The sequence below is a fragment of the Melanostigma gelatinosum genome (genome assembly GCF_949748355.1).
Source record: "Melanostigma gelatinosum genome assembly, chromosome: 5".
Taxonomy (NCBI): Eukaryota; Metazoa; Chordata; class Actinopteri; order Perciformes; family Zoarcidae; genus Melanostigma; species Melanostigma gelatinosum.
In genome coordinates this window covers 18,723,274-18,742,509 of record NC_136638.1, presented here as the reverse complement: position 1 = coordinate 18,742,509, position 19,236 = coordinate 18,723,274, and the positions used below count along the sequence as shown (strand labels likewise).

General features: G+C 44.5%; 2 protein-coding genes across 2 annotated transcripts; both read left to right on the top strand.

Moving 5' to 3' along the window:
* Positions 1-738: 738 nt before the first annotated feature.
* Positions 739-6,509, top strand: ints5 (integrator complex subunit 5). Its single transcript, XM_079268262.1, has 4 exons — positions 739-909; positions 2,595-2,847; positions 3,004-4,980; positions 5,203-6,509. Exons 1-4 carry the CDS (start codon positions 815-817, stop codon positions 5,920-5,922), a joined length of 3,045 nt encoding a protein of 1,014 aa, XP_079124388.1. The 5' UTR covers positions 739-814; the 3' UTR covers positions 5,923-6,509.
* A 906-nt stretch (positions 6,510-7,415) lies between these two features.
* On the top strand, positions 7,416-19,105 carry ganabb (glucosidase II alpha subunit b; the record flags this gene model as incomplete). The annotated part of the gene is given in 26 exon segments (XM_079268033.1): positions 7,416-7,427; positions 7,429-7,466; positions 8,298-8,399; positions 8,519-8,627; positions 8,913-9,040; positions 9,788-9,967; positions 10,131-10,196; positions 12,111-12,168; positions 12,287-12,368; positions 12,461-12,557; positions 12,677-12,857; positions 12,965-13,118; positions 13,248-13,483; positions 13,701-13,827; positions 13,999-14,078; positions 14,327-14,467; positions 14,914-15,010; positions 15,111-15,212; positions 15,612-15,855; positions 16,039-16,103; positions 16,476-16,552; positions 16,709-16,783; positions 16,887-17,000; positions 17,182-17,291; positions 17,415-17,515; positions 17,884-19,105. Coding segments are annotated over 26 exon segments (2,886 nt in total). The 3' UTR covers positions 17,994-19,105.
* Between the last annotated feature and the right edge of the window lie 131 nt (positions 19,106-19,236).

Sequence of the window (19,236 nt, the reverse complement as noted above, 5' to 3'; positions counted from 1 at the left end):
TAGATCACCCAAATAAAGTGACTTGCATGTGAATAAGATCTGCTGCCCAAGAATATGCTGCATAATTGTCCAAGCGTTTTGCCAGAATGTTTGTATCTTGGAGCAGCACCAGAAGATATGGTGGTGGTTTGCACAACCCTCCCCACAATTTCTCCAGCATGTATGGTTTATTGAGACCAAGTATGTCTTCATTTTAGGGGTAATAAAGAAACGAACAAGGTTCTTCCAGCGAAATTCACGCCAATACATTGAACATAAAGTAGTGAACACTGTTTCACACATATTCTCCCATTGCTGACTGGATATTTGATATTCTAGTTCTTTCTCCCAGCTCTCCTATATGTTGTGGTAGTTCCTCTGCCCTTTGTGATTCCATGGTAAAGTTTTGAAATGACTGATTTGGAGCTGCCAATGTATGCCCGTACTATTAATTGTATTATTTCATTCGGTTCCATATTTACCTCATGCCTCATGTTGAAAAGTACTTCCGTAACTGTAATCAAGTTCTTCTTATCTCAGCTCGTATCCTAGTTTATTAGTTGACACGGTGGTAAAGTGAGGACAGGCAACATTGACACCAGCTAAATACAAAAAACGATTCCACTCAGTACCACCAGGTGTCACCGGTGACGTCAGCTGTCAGTGTCGGCTTTTCTTTTTTCTACCAACGAAGAAGTCGCAACATCCGGCCTGTGGCGCCCTTTCGGTGTATTTCTGTCCTGAAATTGGACAGAGAAATCAACACAAAAGCTGTCACAATTGGTCCCGTCGAAGCCCTACAGCCCCGGGTAGGATTATTTTATGTAAATATTTAATGTTAAAAGACCAAACGATGTCCGTGGTGGTGGACGGGAGTCCGCTGAAGGCGATGCAGAGCTCACACAGTCACACAGCGCAGAGCGCCCTGAGGTGAGTGGGAACGATCACTGTGAGAGAGGAAGCGGCAGGTCTGACAGAACAAGTACATTTAAGCTCTAAAGTCACTTTACTACATTTAATATGGAAGTAAACTGTGCAAAGATTAGTGGGTTAGACTTTTATATGTTCCTATGGTATTCTTTAGAGACAACTTATTTTGTAAATTACAGAATTAAGAAAAGACGTCAGTGCTAACGTTACATGGAGCATTTATCAGATTAGATTATTCATGTGCTCTATTAAAGGTTTAAAAGAAAACAGACACACGTGACAAGTTGTTAGACCCCCAAAATGTTGTTTTGTTGTTGTTTGTCCTTTTTAAAATGATATCAGTTGGAGCAAAGCTAGTATTTGTAGAGCAAATGTTTTGTGTTTTTATTTTATACAAGATTTGATTGGAATATATTTTACATCTGCAATGTAAATGAGGACTATTCCCATTAATAATAACAGTTTTTATAGAGTGGTAAGTCTAATTGTATACTAAGATGTATCAATGAGTTGATAGAAAATTAATCAATTTTGAAGATTTATGAATTGTTTTTAAAAAGTCTGAAATTGTCAACATCAAGTTGCAGCTTATTAATTATGGGATTTTCTGTATTTATTTGTCTTATGTAATAGTAAAGTACACACGTCAACATCTTAAAACACATTTGCTTGCAATAAGGGATTAATCGATACATTGAGAACAGTTATCTTTAGGTACTTCCCTTTTCTGTTGATAATTCTTTTCCATTAATCGGTCGTTTAGTGCAGGGTTCTTCAATGTTTTTCAGGCCAAGGACCCCCAAACTGATAGCGAGATGGAGCAGGGACCCCCCACTATATATATATAGATATATAGATAGATAGATAGATAGATAGATATAGTATAAAATTGTGTTTTATATTAAATGGGCCTAGTACCGTGTATACCTCTTTATTGTGCATTCAATACTAAGCTATTCAAATAATACACAGGTTCATATATTCATCTTTTTATTTTAAACATTTATAAACATCCTTGTCAGCTGATGCCAATATCTACATTGTCTGTCAATTGCATGATAATCATGCATAGAAGCTATTCAAACTGATGTTTTCATTTTAAACATAAATGTGGAAATGAAAAATGAGTGATGGCCTATTAGTGCTACTGTCATGCATAAACATACCTGTTATCTTTCATACAATGCTGAACTATTAAAATAATGGACAGATTCATGTTGAGAGAAAACATTTTTTTTTTTTTTTTTAATTGTCTAATCAACCAAAACTTTCGCGGACCTCCGGACTCCCTGTTGAGGACCTCTGGTTCAGTATATCAGAAAATAGTGGAAACATGCTGACCACAACTAATAACTTAAGCCTATTCAGGTTACAGAGATATGAAACAGTGAAAAGCAGTAAATTCCAAGTTAAGTTGGAAACAATGTGCTCGTCATTTTTGTTCAATAAATGATTTAAATAATAAATCAGTTCAGGATTCATCTGCTGTTGGATCAACGAGCCTCATCGATTAATATACTGTGATTTTAGAACGATATATCTTACGCTTAATCGATAATGAATATGATTAATTGCAACCCTGAAAGATATCTTTTTCCGTCTGGTTAGTATTGATGTCTGAATGAACCTTTCCTACTCACACACACATTCCTCATCATCTCATCATGTTCACTCTTCCCCTCCAGCGCCCAGGAACTCTCCCAGGAGATCAAGTCCTTCATCAGTGGCGTGGACACCGTTCAGGGCCGGAAGCTCAGTGTCCGGGAACACGCCCGCTGTGCTGTGCGCCTGCTGCGCTCGGTCCCGGCCTGTCGAGGGGCGGTGCTGGAGCACCTGAGGGGCGTGTATGATGAGCATGTCTCCGCCTTCCTGCACAACCTGGAGACGGAGAGCGATGCCAGCTCCGGGGTCAGCTCCAACCTGGAGGACATCATACAGGTGTGATGACAGAGTCGATAAAGATTAGAGTATTACATTGGTTTCATGGGCCCGCAAGAGGAACAGATCCAGACCCTGTCCAATCTCCCTAGCCTAGATGTTTTCCTGCCTTCACAGAAAATATAATATATTTTCTGTTTGTCTGTTTGTCTGTAGGAGGTCCATGGCGTCCTGTCAGAGTTTATCTGTCTCAACCCCCGAGCCTGGGCCCCTCTGGTGTCCACCTGGGCTGTGGACTTGTTGGGCCAGCTGAGCAGCAAGCACGCCGGCAGGAGGGTGGCCCCCCACTCGTCCAGTCTCAACGAGCTTCTCCAGCTCTGGATGTCCTGCGCGGCCACCCGGTCCCTCATGGAGGCCTACTCCCAGTGTTTGGCCGCCATGCTGGCCTGGTGCCCTGATGCGTGTGTGGATGCGTTGTTGGACACCTCAGTTCAGCACTCCCCACATTTTGATTGGGTGGTGGCTCACATCGGCTCCGCCTTCCCGGGTACTATTATCAGCAGAGTCTTGGCGTGTGGACTCAAGGACTTCTGCTCTCATGGCGCTAAGGATCAAGGGCTAATGGTGATGGTCGGGGACAAAGGCAGCAGAGTGCCAAAGATTGGCTCGGTGGTGGGCATCCTTGGACACCTTGCAGTGCACCACTCGGACAGTATCAGGAAGGAGCTGCTTAGGATGTTTCAGGAAAGCCTGATTCCGTCAAGTCCACTATCTCCCACTTCATCCTCAACGTCCTGGGAGAGTTCTCCTCAACTCCGTCGCGCTGCAGTACCATTTCTGCTGCAGCTGGCTGCGATGTCCCCCAACCTCTTTGGTGCAGTGTCTGCAGAGCTGGTAGAGCTGCTACGCCCTCCTGTTCTGCTCCAGCTGCAGGTCTTGCTGCAGGGCCTCCCCAGAGAGGAACTGGATAACATGCTGGGGCTGGCTGTCCACCTTATAAGCCAGAGCCCATCAGGAGGGTCCCGGGTCCTCCGTTTTCTCGCAGACACGGCGACCCCGGCCTCGGTCATCATCTCCGGGCCTACACCCTCCCCGCATGAAGGTGTCAGAGAAGGCTGCGATCGGCTCCTCCAGATGCTGCTTCTGCATCTCCACAAACTGGTCTTCAACCGCTCAGATGGAGCCGAAGTCAACCCCCATCACCCTGCTTCCGCTCAACCCAAGCGGGTCATCCCCTTCTTGGAGGAGCTGCAGTCTCACGTAAGTGAGCTCTGCGCAGAGACGCTGCGACTGGAAAGGAAGCGTCACCTCTGGCTGCACCAGTTGCTGTGTCTGCTGTCGGTGTATGGGGGTCCCAGCGTGGCCACTGAGGCGTTCTGCCAGCTACTCACCCAGGCCCACAACCCAGAGGAGCTGGCTCTGGCCTGGCAGCTGCACACCACACTCTCCTCTTGCATGGCGGGACTCATTCCTGCCGCTATAACTCGGTGTGTAGCCCAAATCCATACACACACTCTGGGGCCCCGGCAGCTGAGGCAGCTGTTGCTTAACCTAGCTGCAGCCATCCAGAGTCAGGATGAGGAGAGAAGAGGAGCAGCGGGTGTTCAGTCCTCCATGGCCATCCAGGTGGGCTCAGCGGTCTCGGGACACCTCCACGATTTTGGCCCACTCCTTCTCCACGGTGACTCGGCTGTATCTCACGCTACGGTGCGCCTCCTGTCCTGTAGCCCACTCCCACGCGCCTCCTCCCCAGCACACCTGCTCCTGCTCTCACGCGCTGCCGTCACTCATTTCTTTATGGCACTGCGGAGAAGAGTGGAAGGAGGGAAGGTTGGGAGAGATGGGGGACAGGCAGGCGAGGCGGTGAACTGTTCGGTCCTGCTCCTGTCCCGTTTGGCAGCGTATTCTCCGCTCACTCTCAAAGCGGTACTTCAGCAGCTGGTCGAGGGCGCCCTACATAGAGGCAACGCTGGGTTGTTTGGAGGGCAGATCGCAGACATGTCTGGCGCCCCTTTGCCTGCCCCATCGCTGTCTCCTGACATCGGAGCCTCTTTGCTGGACATCAACTGTCGGTTCGGTACCATTGTCAACTTCTCCGGCAGCGTGTGGTCTGTGTTTCATGCCGGGGTGATTGGCAAGGGGCTGAAGGTCCGCACTGACACACAGCTGCCTGACCCATCGGGCGTCATGCAGGTGGGTTGCACAATTTGTGAACGATAGTTTAGCACGGCAGGCAAAATGTGGATGACATAAGATAACAGTGGAGCAGTCGATGCTATATACAAATTAGGGAAGTGTTTTTTTCTCTATGAATTAGGTCACGTAGCGATACCTGTAAATGATTACAGATACTGTGATTTGGTGCATTTTCTGCTGCAGCAGGAAAGACTTTAAATGTGTTTCTTCCTTCTGTAGAACGTCCAGACTCTGCTGACTGTCGTAGTCCAGTGTTGCAGCTCTTCCGGTCTCAACGGCTCCATCAACAGCTCACGACCACCGTCTGACCCAGACGAGCCGCTGCCCATCAACGCCGAGGCAGCCAAGGTCATTGCAGTTAGCATGGTGGAAAACGTCTGTCCAGATGTGGCCAACGGCGAGCTGTCCTGGCCCCCAGAGGAGCACGCCCGCACCACGGTGGAGCGAGACATCCACATCCGACGCTGCTTTGAGGCCCACCCGGTGCTCTTCCCTCTGCTTCAGGTGGTGGCAGCCGGACGCCCGGCTCTCTGCTACTGCTCAGCGGTGCTCAGAGGCCTCCTGGCCACTCTGCTGGCCCACTGGGAGGCGGCCCGCGAGACGTTGTCCACAGACTACCCGTGGCACCTCCAGGCCTCCTGCCTCCTGGTGTCCTGCATGGGAGAGGGTCAGCTCCTGCCTCCTGTCCTGGCCAACGTCCACGAAGCCTTCCCCCACCTCACCCCCTTCGAGGTGAGGCTGCTGCTCCTGGCTGTGTGGGAGTACGTGCGAGGCAATGGGCCCATGCCCCAGAAGTTTGTCTTTAGCTCAGAGAAGGGGCTGTTCTGCAGGGACTTCTCTCGGGACGGTGACGTGGCAAGATACGTGGCACCGATTCACAGTGTCTTACATAAAAACATTGATAGATTGGGACATCTGTGCTGGCGGTTCCAGCTCTAAAGGGTTGTGGGGAGAAGACTGTGCGGAGCAGGTAACAAGAAATAAATAGACTGAATGCTGTGTTGCATCGCTCCAAGAGTGAACCGCAAAGTTGCTTTCACTGTACTTCAGTTTCATACAAGTTTAGGTGTGTGTGTTTGTGTCTGTATGCGTGTGAGTGTGTGCGTGTACCTTTTTGTACCATATTTTTAGACTTGATGCGTTTCTATGTAGTTGTTCCTGGGACAAGACAAATGGCAGACGTGTATATTATGTTGATAGAGAATTTGCTCCACACAAAACACAGCCTTAAAGTGTGACTTTGGTTGGAAAATACAATTTAACTCAGCTAATTCACTTTTAAGTTTTTTTTTGTATCATTTTCAGGTTGTATATGTTCTAAAATTGTGGTTACAAACATGCCTTCTATCTGTTGTTATATGCCCCAAAACTGTTGTTTAAACCACTTTACAAAATAAATAATTTGGTCCAAGAATGTGTCTTGAATTGAGCATCATTGTTAATGCTCCAGAGTTGTTATCACAGGACTCTCCTGGTGATCAAAGATCACCACACAGTTGTAGTATCATGTTCTTTGCATTGTGTAAATCCTCTAAGCCAGTTGCTTCCAACCTTTTTTCTTTGTGACCGCTTTAATAAAATCAAAGTGCAAGATACTAGTTTTTTCTTCTTGGAGACTATTTCATTTCAATACTTTTTGGAGTTAAAGATATACTATATTTCACAAGAAAATAAACATTAGAAAACTTTTTTTTTTTCTTTAAAAAAATGGAAACACATACACTACAATGTAATCCATTAGCCCTGCCCTTGTTATTACTTAATAAAGACAAAATAACTCGAGTATTTTTAAACACGACAAACTGCAGCCTTGCAAATTACCATAGAGTTGATTCAACGATGTCTACTTGTAACTGCATACCCAAAGTAGTGGAGTATAGTTTGGTAAATGAAACAAATAATGATTTGTTTTTTTCTTCTCAAACTGAAGGATGAAATTATAAAAGTAAAATTTTGTATAATAAAATGAATAATGGTGTCATCCTTATTATATGTACCTTGGGGGGTCAAACGTTTGGGAATCACTGCTTTATGTATTAAATGTAAATCACAACCATGTAAAGATACACAAAGTGAGGAGTGATTTCAGGACCGTTGAGGTGGATTGCATTAGCCTGTACACGTGTTTCCTCCACTGATACGTTGCATTGGTTGGATTCATCCTGGATAAATGTGCACTTCGGTGACTGGAGCTCAGGAATGACGTGTCCGCTCCTGAGGAGGTCACGTAGTTAAGCCACGCCCCCTATCTTATCTTGAACCACTGACACAATTTACATTTTATCATCAACCAGATAAAAAAAAAATACAACCTTGATAAAGTACAATCAAACTCTATAGGATATTTGTTGTAATCGAATTCACTTTATGTTTATTAGTTTAGCGAAAACTAAGTAAATATGTCTTTCTGACGATCTTTGTTGCGGACTCAAATGGGTGGAGTCTAACAGAAGCATAATCAAGATGGCCACCTTCACTGAAAGGTAAAACAAAGCAGGACCGCGGTTGAATTGTATAATTTGTTTGATATATTATCTACGCGCCGGAGGCCAGAGATTATCGCTGTGGGTACACACTTAGTATACGTGTGAGCAAACGTTTCTGTTTCAAAGTTGAACGGCCGCCAGGGGAAATTGTAACCGTTACTGGAAAAGTCTCGATCCTTCCAATTGAATTAACGCTAAAGCTAGCGGGTTGACAGTCTGCCTGTGCCGCTCTAAGCAAGGTTAGCACGATATCCAGATCCTAATATATTCCTAATTAACGACAAAGCCGCTGTCAGACAACCAGGCGTTAGTCAGTCTGTAAAAAAAACGGATGCACTAATTGTGGTGAAATTATTAATTTGGTGTCTTTTTCCAGAAATCCGATTGCATGCTAGCTAAATTTAGCCCACATTAGCTGATACGTTAGCTAACACTTGTCTTCTGGCATCATTTCAAGCACAGCACAGCACATCATAAGTCTTTGGGCTGGAAATACGTCTCTACATCCAGGCCCTTGGGTCTAACGCTAAAAACTGGATTTTGGATGCTGTTTAAAATGCTAATGTGTGCATAAATTTATAGCTGCAGCATGCCGAGGAAACGGGAAATGGGTTAGTTCGCTGCCTGTGACAGTTTCAGTTGAGGACACATTTGACCAGCACAGAGAGATCAAAGTCAGTTTGTTTGTGTCCGTAGAACCGTAACCCCTGTATACATACAGATGTTTGGGTAGGGTCCTCTTCGGTGTTTACTTGGGCAATGTTCAACCAAATGAATTGGAGAGTAGACCATCTAAACTTCAGGTCGTCTCTTTGGTTTTCTCTGCAGGATGGCGCCTGTCTTGGTGCTCTGGCTGGCTATGTCCCTCAGCGGGACATGGGCTGTGGACAAGGGCAACTTCAAGACCTGCGACCAGAGTGCCTTCTGCAAGTGAGTGCAACAATAATACATTTACGAACCTGAAGTTGGTGTTGAAGGAAAAGCACACAGTTGCTGATTCATCACCGGTGTCCACTCTTGTTATGACTTTTTTTTTTTTTTTTTTAAAGGCGTCAGCGAGCGTTGAAGCCTGGTGAGTCTCCCTATCGAGCCCTGCTGGAGACCATGGAGCTGACCAACACCAGGCTCACGCTGCAGCTCATCAATGACAACAACAAGGTAAATCACACAGAAGTAATTCACATTGAGGACATGATGGCTGCCATAAAGATAAGGCACTAACGGCTCCACGTCAAGTCTTGTTTGAGCCTTGATTTGAATTTTAAACTGTTTACTAAAATGATGAATATAGCCATATGTGAAGGACTTTCCCGGATCGTAAAATGTTCATATTATTGTGAAAACATAATTTAGCAGTTTCCCATATTTAAACCATATGCCTAATATGGCAAACTGAGTGGAATGAGATAACAATGAAAGTCCTCTTTTGCATTTGTCTCTCAGGTGCATCTGCTGCTTGAGCTTTACCGTCTCCAGGGAAACATAACGAGGGTGAAGATTAACGAGCTGAAGCCGCTGAGGCCTCGCTACGAGGTCCCAGACGTGCTCATCAGGGAGCCGCTTACTGAGCCGTAAGTCTCCCAGGGGTGTTCCTGACTGTGTGGGGTGGCTGGAAGTTTGGATATGACAGAATCAAGCTGAAAAGGCAAAAAGAAAATCTGCGTGCTCTCTTGCTATTTTCAGTTTTATTAATTTAGCCCCAAATCACAAATTTGTCTTGCGTGTTCTTTTTGGATCAAAAACAGGCAAACAAAAAATTATGTTACAAACATTTAGTTCACTCATGACATTTTGACATGTCGCAGAAGTATAAAGAGTAATATTATTGATGGCTGTATTCCAGTTAGCTGCTTCAGTTTCAGGGTCCTGGTATTGTACATACACTTGAATAGAACAGAGCCTTTGTTAATGGTATTATTAATTCCTGTGCCCATAGGCATGTCTAAATTAAGTAACACCTAATGAATAATTGCAAATCAAGAATATTTTATTTGACTGTCATTATTTCAAGGAAATGAAACGGTGTGTTCCACTGAAGGTTGAAGCTTGTACCCACGGTGTATAACTCGATTGACTTTCTTCCGGTGAAAGAAGAGTCGAGATGAGAAACAGGCGTTTTCAGATAATTGCTTTTTTGGCTTCATCTCAGAATGTCATTTCAAACAAATCTCCAACCTTGAAGTTTAGTTTTGCTTCACTTCGATTTAATAAGACAACCCTACAGAATTTAGATAGTCAGTGAGTAGATAGTAATTGAGTTCTTTAATTCTGTCTCTTTAACTTCACCTCCGCTCTCGCTCTCTCTCTCTCTCGCTCAGCCTGTCTCTCCTGTCTCAGGATGAGAATGGAGTGGTGTTGTCTCTGGGGTCGGAGTCTCAGAGGGTCATCGTCAGCGCCCGGCCCTTCCGCCTGGACATCATGGAGGGGCGAGAAGTGCTGATGTCTCTGAACTCGCGCGGCCTGCTGGCCTTTGAGCACCTGAGGATGCGCAAGGACACGTGAGAAACCACGCATGCATTCACATTTACAAATGCTAGCCCTCTCTTTTTAATCCACGTCATCACTCAGTGGATGATTTCGATTTTTGTTCCCATGAAATGGTTTGTTTTTTAAGTATTGTCTCTGACTCGTTGTTCTGTCCTCTTCTCCCTATCATCCTAGTTTCTCCTATAAAGTATCTAGCACAGTGGCTAGCGTGTGGGATAATATCAAGAGGGTATTCTCTAGGTAAAGACCCTTAAGATTTGTAAGTGTGTATTCTGTTCCTTGTGCTAATGCTGCAAACAGTGACAAAAATTTGAAGGGACTCTCATCACACCAAATACAGTGTTTACCCTCCAATAAATGTGACTGAGCATCAGAGAGGGCTGTGGCTGAGTGTGTGCATGTCTGTGTTTAATTCGATCCATAATTAATGGGTAAGTCCAGCCTCCTGGTATCATCCTCCATGTTTTTGAAGGATCATTTAAACTAATGATTAAATAATTGCCACTTAAGATGTCGATTTTTCGCCTCATTTCATGAAACAAAAGAAAAATCATTCTGATCATGAAAAAAACACATCTGAATGATTTGGGGTCGGCTGCACCGACCAGTGATTTTACAGTCTTGTGTCAGATCAGCGTCCACTTAACTGAATCGTCTAGTAGTGTCACGCCAGCAGATCGAACTAACATTTTAGCTGCATGACTTGACCAGTTGTGGTGACTGAAACTAGTTTTCACGCTAGTGGCAGCAGGTTTGGAAGGCACATCAAAGTAAAGCTTTTTGTCTTCACACACATGTAGTTTGAGATCCACTAGATAGTTAGTCTTATTTTCCAGTACGGCAGCCCAGTTCCCAAACCCAACAGCAACATCTCTCTTTGTGGTTATACTTCAGTTTTCAAGATATTTGGAGAAAAAAAATCAGCTTTTTTTTTCTGGTACGATGCTTCTTTTGAGCTCTAAACCGTACTCTCATTATTGCGGAAAGACTGCTTTTGTAGGCGCCTTCACCAGTGTTGTGTTTGTGCTGTATTGTGACTAAATTAATGAATGTCAGAGTGAAACTACAATATTAAATCATATTGAGACCAAACTGACAACGTCTGCTTGGTGAACCATCAGGCTTCAGCTTTCTTACAAAAACTCAGTTTGAGCCTCAGTACTGATCTAACTACTGTTAAGTCCATTTGCCCGGTATGTTTAGAAGCTAATAAAGAAGAGAAACTCCACTATTACTACAAATGAATAACATTTTACTTTACAGACTTTACTCCTGCATATGTAAAAACAAAATGCTTGCCAAAATCGGATTTAAAAAAAAATTGCCTCGCATGATTTCACTCACGTCTGCATCGGTAGCCTGCACGTTTGGTGGTCACGCTGCATTGTGGGTAATGTAGGCGCCTCTTAAAGAACGTGTGGAATAAAAAAAACACTATCTCTGGTTCTGCTGCATCAATGTCTTTCTCCTTTTTTTTTTCTTTTTTTTTTAAACTGTACGTCATGAGTCTGATACTGTTATAGTGTTAACATGCTTTATTAGTGGAGTACTCTACACAGACCCGCCCCCCCCCCCCCCCCCCCCCCCCCCCCCCCCCCCCACTCACTCACTCACTCACCTCTTGCAGTGCAACACAAGAGACTCGTATTTCCGCTGAAATGTGAATATGGCGTAGCAGGCTTTCTAAATGCATTTTTGCACCACTGCCTCTTGCGTGTGCGCTGCTGCAGATCATGCACCTCCACAGCTGTGTGTGACTACCACATGTCGGTGTATTGCTATGGCCTTGATCGCACCATGGTGCACTAAGGGTTACACTGGATACCAGTTGGTTCTGTGAGGAACTTTGTGGGTGTTACAAGCAGCAGCCACTAGAGATCCAGTCCCATAATGCCTAGCTTGAAATAGCCACAAGGTAGGGAGTTGCTCAGTCCCCTTTGTCATTAAAGTCAAGTCGATCAAGTTCTTGTAGATCATTTGATCGTTAAATATAGAATCAGGGAGTATTCACCAACCTCCCTGTTTGTATGTGTCTTCCTTTTTATCATGGTTTAATTATACCCCCATATATTGTCCCAAGAGAGCATCTATTCGCCAAAGTGACACATCTTTATCTTTCCTGTAACCCCTTTCTCACTTTGGGCCATGGCGCAGTCAGGTGGACCCAGAGGATGAGAAGAAAGAGGAGGCCGATCCGGCAACCCAGGCAGAGGTACTACACACTAACATCCACTTTCTGTTCCACTTCCTGTCTTTATGTTAAGCGCACTGTTTCTATGCGGTATCTTCTCTTCTGAACGATGTCACTGTTCTTCCTGTTTGGCTGCCAGAAAGCAAAAGAAGAGGAAGACAAAGTAGAAGACGGGATGTGGGAGGAAACGTTTAAATCGCACTCAGACGGCAAACCTAATGGTAATCATTTCAGTTAGTTAATTCATTTAGATTCATTACTGTTGCCATAATATCTGCATTAGGGGTTAACTTGTGTTGCTCTTGCTTCACAGGTCCATCTTCTATTAGTTTAGACTTTTCGTTTCCGGGTGTGGAGCACGTCTACGGCATCCCAGAACACGCAGACACCCTCCGGCTCAAAACAACAGAGTGAGTGTCAACAATAAGTCACGTTTCACGTACAAAAAGGAGTTTGAATGGCACATGCACAGTGGTCAGTGTCGTTTTCTCTGCGTTGGATCAAGCCCGTGTGTATTTTTCTGTTTCAGGAATGGGGATCCATATCGGCTCTACAACTTGGATGTGTTCCAGTACGAGCTGTACAACCCTATGGCTCTTTATGGTGCTGTCCCAGTCATGTTGGCCCACAACGCCCAGCGCACCACCGGCATCTTCTGGCTCAATGCTGCTGAGACCTGGGTGGATATCAGCTCCAACACAGCTGGAAAGGTATGTCCCTTTTTTCTGTTTCCTTACTTCCTGGGACTTGAGCCAGTAGTGAGTGTCCGCTTCACTAAAGCACAGCGCTTCACTCACTCACTTTTGCCTCTTTCCAGACCGTGTTTGGAAAAATGTTGGATTACGTTCAAGGCTCTAGCGAGACTCCACAGACGGATGTGCGTTGGATCTCTGAAAGCGGCGTCATTGATGTCTTCATCATGCTTGGGCCGACACCCAAAGACGTCTTCTCTCAGTATGCCTCCCTCACAGGTAGGAAAGCTTGCTTTTGAGCATGAGTACGGGTATCCGCACAGCCCAATAAAAGATCAGCATTTGACTGATGTCCTCGGTCTCAGTTCCTCTCCTCATGTCCTACCTCCTTCTGCTGTCGTCCATCAGGCACTCAGTCCTTCCCTCCCAAAGCTGCTGTGGGCTACCACCAGTGCCGCTGGAACTACAATGACCAGGAGGACGTGGCTTCAGTGGACGCGGGCTTTGACGAGCACGACATCCCCTATGACTACATCTGGCTCGACATTGAGCACACTGATGGCAAGCGCTACTTCACCTGGGATCCACACAAGTTCGCAACGCCAAAGGAAATGCTGCAGGGTCTCGTGGAGAAGAAACGCAAGGTACATAATACAAATAATCCAACATCAATCAATCAACCAGCAGACAATGTTAGGCGCTACTAATTCTTGGGTTTTCTTGCCAGAAGTTCTCCAGTTTCTATTTTACTTTCTATCATGTCACCTGGAATCTCAGTAAAGTAACCTGCAGGCACCTTCTTGACAGGACTTGCATGTATAGTTTCAAGACTCTGCTCAGTCTTCTTTCTTTTCTTTATAGATGGTGGCCATTGTGGACCCTCATATCAAGGTAGACAGCAACTACAAGATCCATAATGAAATCCGCAATAAGGGTTTCTATATCAAGAACAAAGACGGTGGAGACTACGAGGGCTGGTGCTGGCCTGGTAAGAGACTGACAACTTTGCATCAATGTGTTAAAGTGCATTTGTAAATCTTCTTCATGAACTTGCTCGTCGCTGAGACACCGACATTTATATTGACACGTTGCTCACTGATATAACTACAATGAATATTTCCCTCACTTTCCTTTCTGTGCTTCGGATGATGAACTTTAGGTAGTGCCGGCTATCCAGACTTCACTCGTGCAGACATGAGGGACTGGTGGGCCAGCATGTTCGCATACGATCAGTATGAGGTGAGTCTGAAGGACACTTGTCTCTCATTCAACCTTCATTTAACTGGAAAATGTCACAAGCTCCCAGTGACATGAACATATTGTCACTGAGGAGCTGCCAACCACAACCTCAGTTTTCTTCTGTTGGCCACTGGCTCTGAAAGGATTTTTTATTTGTAATTTCTGAGCACAGGTTTATTGACTCTTTTCCAATAATGTGGTTTGTTTGGCCTCAAGACTTTAATCCACAATCTCTGTCCGCCCTCCAGGGTTCCATGGAGAACCTGTACATATGGAACGACATGAATGAGCCGTCGGTCTTTAACGGGCCGGAGGTGACCATGCACAAGGACGCGGTGCACGGAGCCTGGGAGCACCGCGACGTGCACAACTTGTATGGCTTCTATGTGGTGAGTGCACACTGTCAGTCTGTGGCTTGATGTTAAAGACTGAACCGTTCTCTTCAATATTTAACATTTCATCCTTATGTCTTCATGCATGAATGTAACTACTGTCTCCACTGTAGTTGGTTGAACATTACAGCAGAACTTAATTTCCAGTATGTTTGAGCACGAAGAAAAGAAACTATTAGAACACAGTGAACACAAATCAATGTTTTAGTAAAATAAAACGACCTGTAGTGATCAGACTTTGGACAGATGAAGATATATCGCTGTACTTTTCATTGATGCTGTGCTAATGTTTTCCAGCAGTGAGATTGAAATCTGGGAAATTAGGATTTTAAAATAATCTTATTGTCATGATTCTACTGTCTGGCTTTGATAGAGAAACAAACTATTAAAATCTGATGCTATGGGTAAAACATAGCAGTGATTATCATGTGTACCACCTGCAGCAAATGGCCACAGCGGAGGGTCTGATCCAGAGGTCAGGGGGAGTTGAGCGGCCGTTTGTCCTGACCAGAGCCTTCTTTGCTGGGTCGCAGCGCTACGGTAAGCCCTTCCCCGGTTTCACTTTTCTTTCTTCCTGCTACAAATCTTTCATGTCGGGCTATTTTAGCACAGGGCCTTAACTCTCGACGTGTGTCTGTAGGAGCTGTGTGGACGGGAGATAATGCTGCTGAATGGGACCATCTGAAGATCTCCATCCCCATGTGTCTGAGCCTCGGCCTGGTGGGAATCTCCTTCTGCGGCGGTGAGTTTGTGCTTCAGTCTGCGTTAAATGACCTGGACACAAAGAAATATTCAGAGAACTTCTGAGAAGTTTTGTGGCTGACTTTTGAAGCAGTTGTTTTGTGTCAGTGTTTTTTAAATATATGTAAAATGATTTTAGAATACAACTTCTACAATGTGTATTTCCTCGTGGTTATTTCTTCCTATAAACCAGGAAGTGGTATCTAGAATATGGACATATCCTCATCATGTTTCAGAACATTTGATAAAATAAACCTGTAAAATCATAAAATCAATAAACTGTGAAAAGGAAACTAGTGCTCTGCAGAAATTGGAAAAAAGACATCGTATTTACCGTAACCAGTACCTGCCAGTAATTATCAGTACCCTGACACTTCACACGACTCAATCTGTCTCACAGCTGACGTCGGTGGTTTCTTCAAGTCTCCGAGCACCGAGCTGCTGGTGCGCTGGTACCAGACGGGAGCCTACCAGCCATTGTTCAGGGCCCACGCCCACCTGGACACCCCCCGCCGAGAGCCCTGGCTGTTTGGTCCGGACAACATGGCGCTGATCCGCGAAGCGGTTCGTCAGCGCTACACCCTGCTGCCCTACTGGTACCAGCAGTTCTACCACGCTCACCGCACTGGAGAGCCCATCATGAGGTGAGGACAGGCCAGGAAACATTGCTTATGTTGGTTTCATCTTTCCTGTACATCACCAATCGTTGAGCGTTATTGGCCTCGTACAAAGGAATGGAAATTCAAACAAAATGTTTCCTACTCTGACTTGCAGTTATGCATAATAGCTCAACGCACAGAAATACTAAATGTTGTTGGTTCTTTCAGACCGCTGTGGGTGGAGTATCCTCAGGATCCTGCTACGTTCGCTCTGGATGATGAGTTCTTGATCGGTAAGAAGACACAAGACATCAAATCTTATTAATAATAATAAAGGCATTTTACTTTAATTGTGCCTGAAGTAAGCCCAGGGGTTTCCCCTTTTTATAGTTTTACCAGAACTTTAATGTTGTCCTCTGCTTAGTTTCATCAGATCCATCATGAGATCTCTTTATGGTTTTAGTTTTTAAATCTGCCTGACGGTTTAAGTGCCTTTTGGCACAATGTCGGTATGTCTTGGGTGTGGATCACTTCTGTTAATCCTGCGAACAGCTGAGGTACAACAAGACGAACTACATTGGAAACTGTAAATCAACTGTTACAGCAAGACAGACGTGATTCAAAGCGATTATCAGATCCACTGACGCTGCTTAACTCTGCTGCAGGGAGAGACCTGTTGGTGCACCCGGTCACTGAGGAAGGAGCGAGGGGAGTCACCACCTACCTACCTGGCAAAGACGAGGTAAGAGGAAGAAACATGGACGCTTTAACACATCTTACTATTACTGTCTCTCGGCGTTCAGACTGAAGCTCAGTGTTACAATGTAGTGGTTCTGTCAAGAAAAGGTATTTTTAGAGGACTGCTGATTCAGGCGTCGTCTCAACTTGTGTTCCTCAGGTTTGGTTTGACGTCCACACCTTCCAAAAGCACAACGGGGCCCAGAACCTTTACATCCCGGTCACCATGAGTTCGGTAAGACACACTTTCTATATTTCGAGGCTCTACATCCTTTTAACAATTATTATTTTCCTCATATCCTCTGATGTTAACGTGGAGCTTCCTGTCTTCTGTTCAGATCCCCGTGTTCCAGCGTGGCGGCTCCATTATTCCCAGGAAGATTCGAGTTCGCAGGTCCTCCTCCTGCATGATGCACGATCCCTACACTTTATATGTGGCCCTTAACCCCCAGGTAACGCAACTCTCATCCACTGCTGTGTTTTTGATTGTTTCTTCACTTATGCACATTTGGCTCCATCAGGGATTGCTCCTATAATATAAAACAATAGATCTAGTTGTAAATAAATGTTCATCCGCTGCTGTTCTGACATGTTGCTTTGTCCTACTTGGTGTTTTGACCGTTTCTGTGACAGAGAACTGCAGAGGGTGAGCTCTACATAGATGATGGCCACACCTTCAACTATGAAAAGAAGGAGTTCATCCACAGGAAGCTGTCCTTTGCCAAAAACATGCTCTCTTCTGCGTGAGTGACCAATATTCTCCTGCTTGCGTCTCTATTGTATCGCAGACTTAGGACTGTAAAACAGTCATGACTTCTTTTATAAGGTTTAATGTTTTTGTGTCCGTGCCTCTGCTCTGTTCTCAGGAACCTGGCTCCAGATGCCCAGTTTTCCACCCGCTCCTGGATTGAACGCATTGTCATACTGGGAGCCAGTAAACCCAGCAAGGTTACCCTCAAGACTGCTGGTGAGTGTAATATACAGCATTTCACTCACACGTTAATGCTCATGTGTAATTAATTTAAAGTTATAGACTGTATGCTGACTAAAGGAATCTGTTCAACATTTATACCATTTTAAACAGAAGAACAATCTTTTTCTGAAGCTCAAATGGCATTTTGTTTGCACAACTAAACTTTGGGTGCATTTGAGGTTCAGTAAGAGGAAATTAAAGTGCGAACCGGTTTGCTGCAGAACGCACTTTAGAACTGATTTTACACGTTGTTTTACACCCTCAGGATTCCTATTACGATCTTATTGTTGCTGTTTTTCAAAAATGATCTGTTCTGAGAACGTGCTGAGATTCACGTAACCTTTTCTCTTTGTGCTTTGCAGAGGGTCAGGAGAGCCAGCTAGAGTTTGACTTTGACGCGTCCATGTCGGTGTTGACGCTCCGTAAACCCGGCGTGAACGCGGGGTTGGACTGGAACGTGACTCTTCAGTAATCATCAGGAGGTGCAAGAGGAGGAAATGGAACAGGAGCGACAAGGCGCTGACGCACAAGACAACAGGATAACTATCATGGAAAATAAAGGACATTAACACACACACACAACACATTGAATACACATTTTTAATCCCTGCACACACACACACAACATGTAGACCTGTCAGTCGAACTGAGCCACGTGACGTCGCTGCCATTTCCCTCGTGTTCAGTCGCACTATAATACCTAACAACAGAAGATGTTACTGTTAGATAGTTACCGTATGTTTGTCACATTTACAAATAGATAACAATTGAGAAATATCATGTCATTGTAATGAATTTTTTGGGTAAAGAAAGAAAACATTCAGGCACACTTTTTAAATTTTTTTTTTTTATTGTCCACTTTGTTGTCATCCAGTCTGCCTCAGAGGAAAGATCACTGTGACGGACTGTTTGCTATTTAAAATGAAGGTTCAGATTCAAAGCACATGCTCCACCTGCTGGTGATTCCCTCTATCTGCTTCTGACTGAATCCTTAAACTCATTCCAACCCTGTCTATTAAGCCAATCAGCTCAGCGCTCCACTGTCTGTACTCGTGCCACATTTCATATATTTTGGAGAGGGCTTGCCAACAATCAGCTGTGTGGCTCTACACTTAACTTTCATCCTGCTGTACTTAATATTTCCACAAAATGGGAAGAGATGATCATCTTTCTCACCAATTCTGAGCAGTAAATTATTGTCACGTCTCTCCCTGAGCTCGTCACTGATTAATCTGTGTTTATGGAAATGATTATCATCGCTTAAACATGGAAGTGACCGGGTTGTCAAACTGCTGCACAGAGATTTTCAGCTGTTGGGAATCCCTTCAGGGAACTGAACCACTGTTTGCGGATCATGCTGTTGATGTGCTTTTTGTTTTATTGAGTTCTTTCCCAGCTTTGTTTACTAGATTATTTTTAATGCATTTGAGGAAGAGAACTTTAAAAGTTGTTTCGATTTTCACGTGTTTCTAGATGTGGGGATCATCCAGGATTTCCAGTGTGTCGTTTGGATTTTATTCATTGTGGGTTCAAATCTGTGAACGTTTTTTCACAAGCAAATGTTCATTTACAGCCTTTTTGATTCTCACAACGAATCAATCCTAAATGCACACAGAGCACTCATTAGTATTCAAATGGTTCTCTGGAGACCCTGGATTGTTGAATCATTGGACCTTTTTAGGGGTTTTGTTATGAATTTGTCTCTTTGATTGTTT

Bases quoted from the DNA above. Each gene is read 5' to 3' on its own strand.
- ints5 (XM_079268262.1), top strand. From the start codon at position 815: ATGTTAAAAGACCAAACGATGTCCGTGGTGGTGGACGGGAGTCCGCTG. The intron at 2,848-3,003 runs GTGTGATGACAG...GTTTGTCTGTAG, and splicing joins ACCTGGAGGACATCATACAG to GAGGTCCATGGCGTCCTGTC. The intron at 4,981-5,202 runs GTGGGTTGCACA...TTCCTTCTGTAG, and splicing joins ACCCATCGGGCGTCATGCAG to AACGTCCAGACTCTGCTGAC.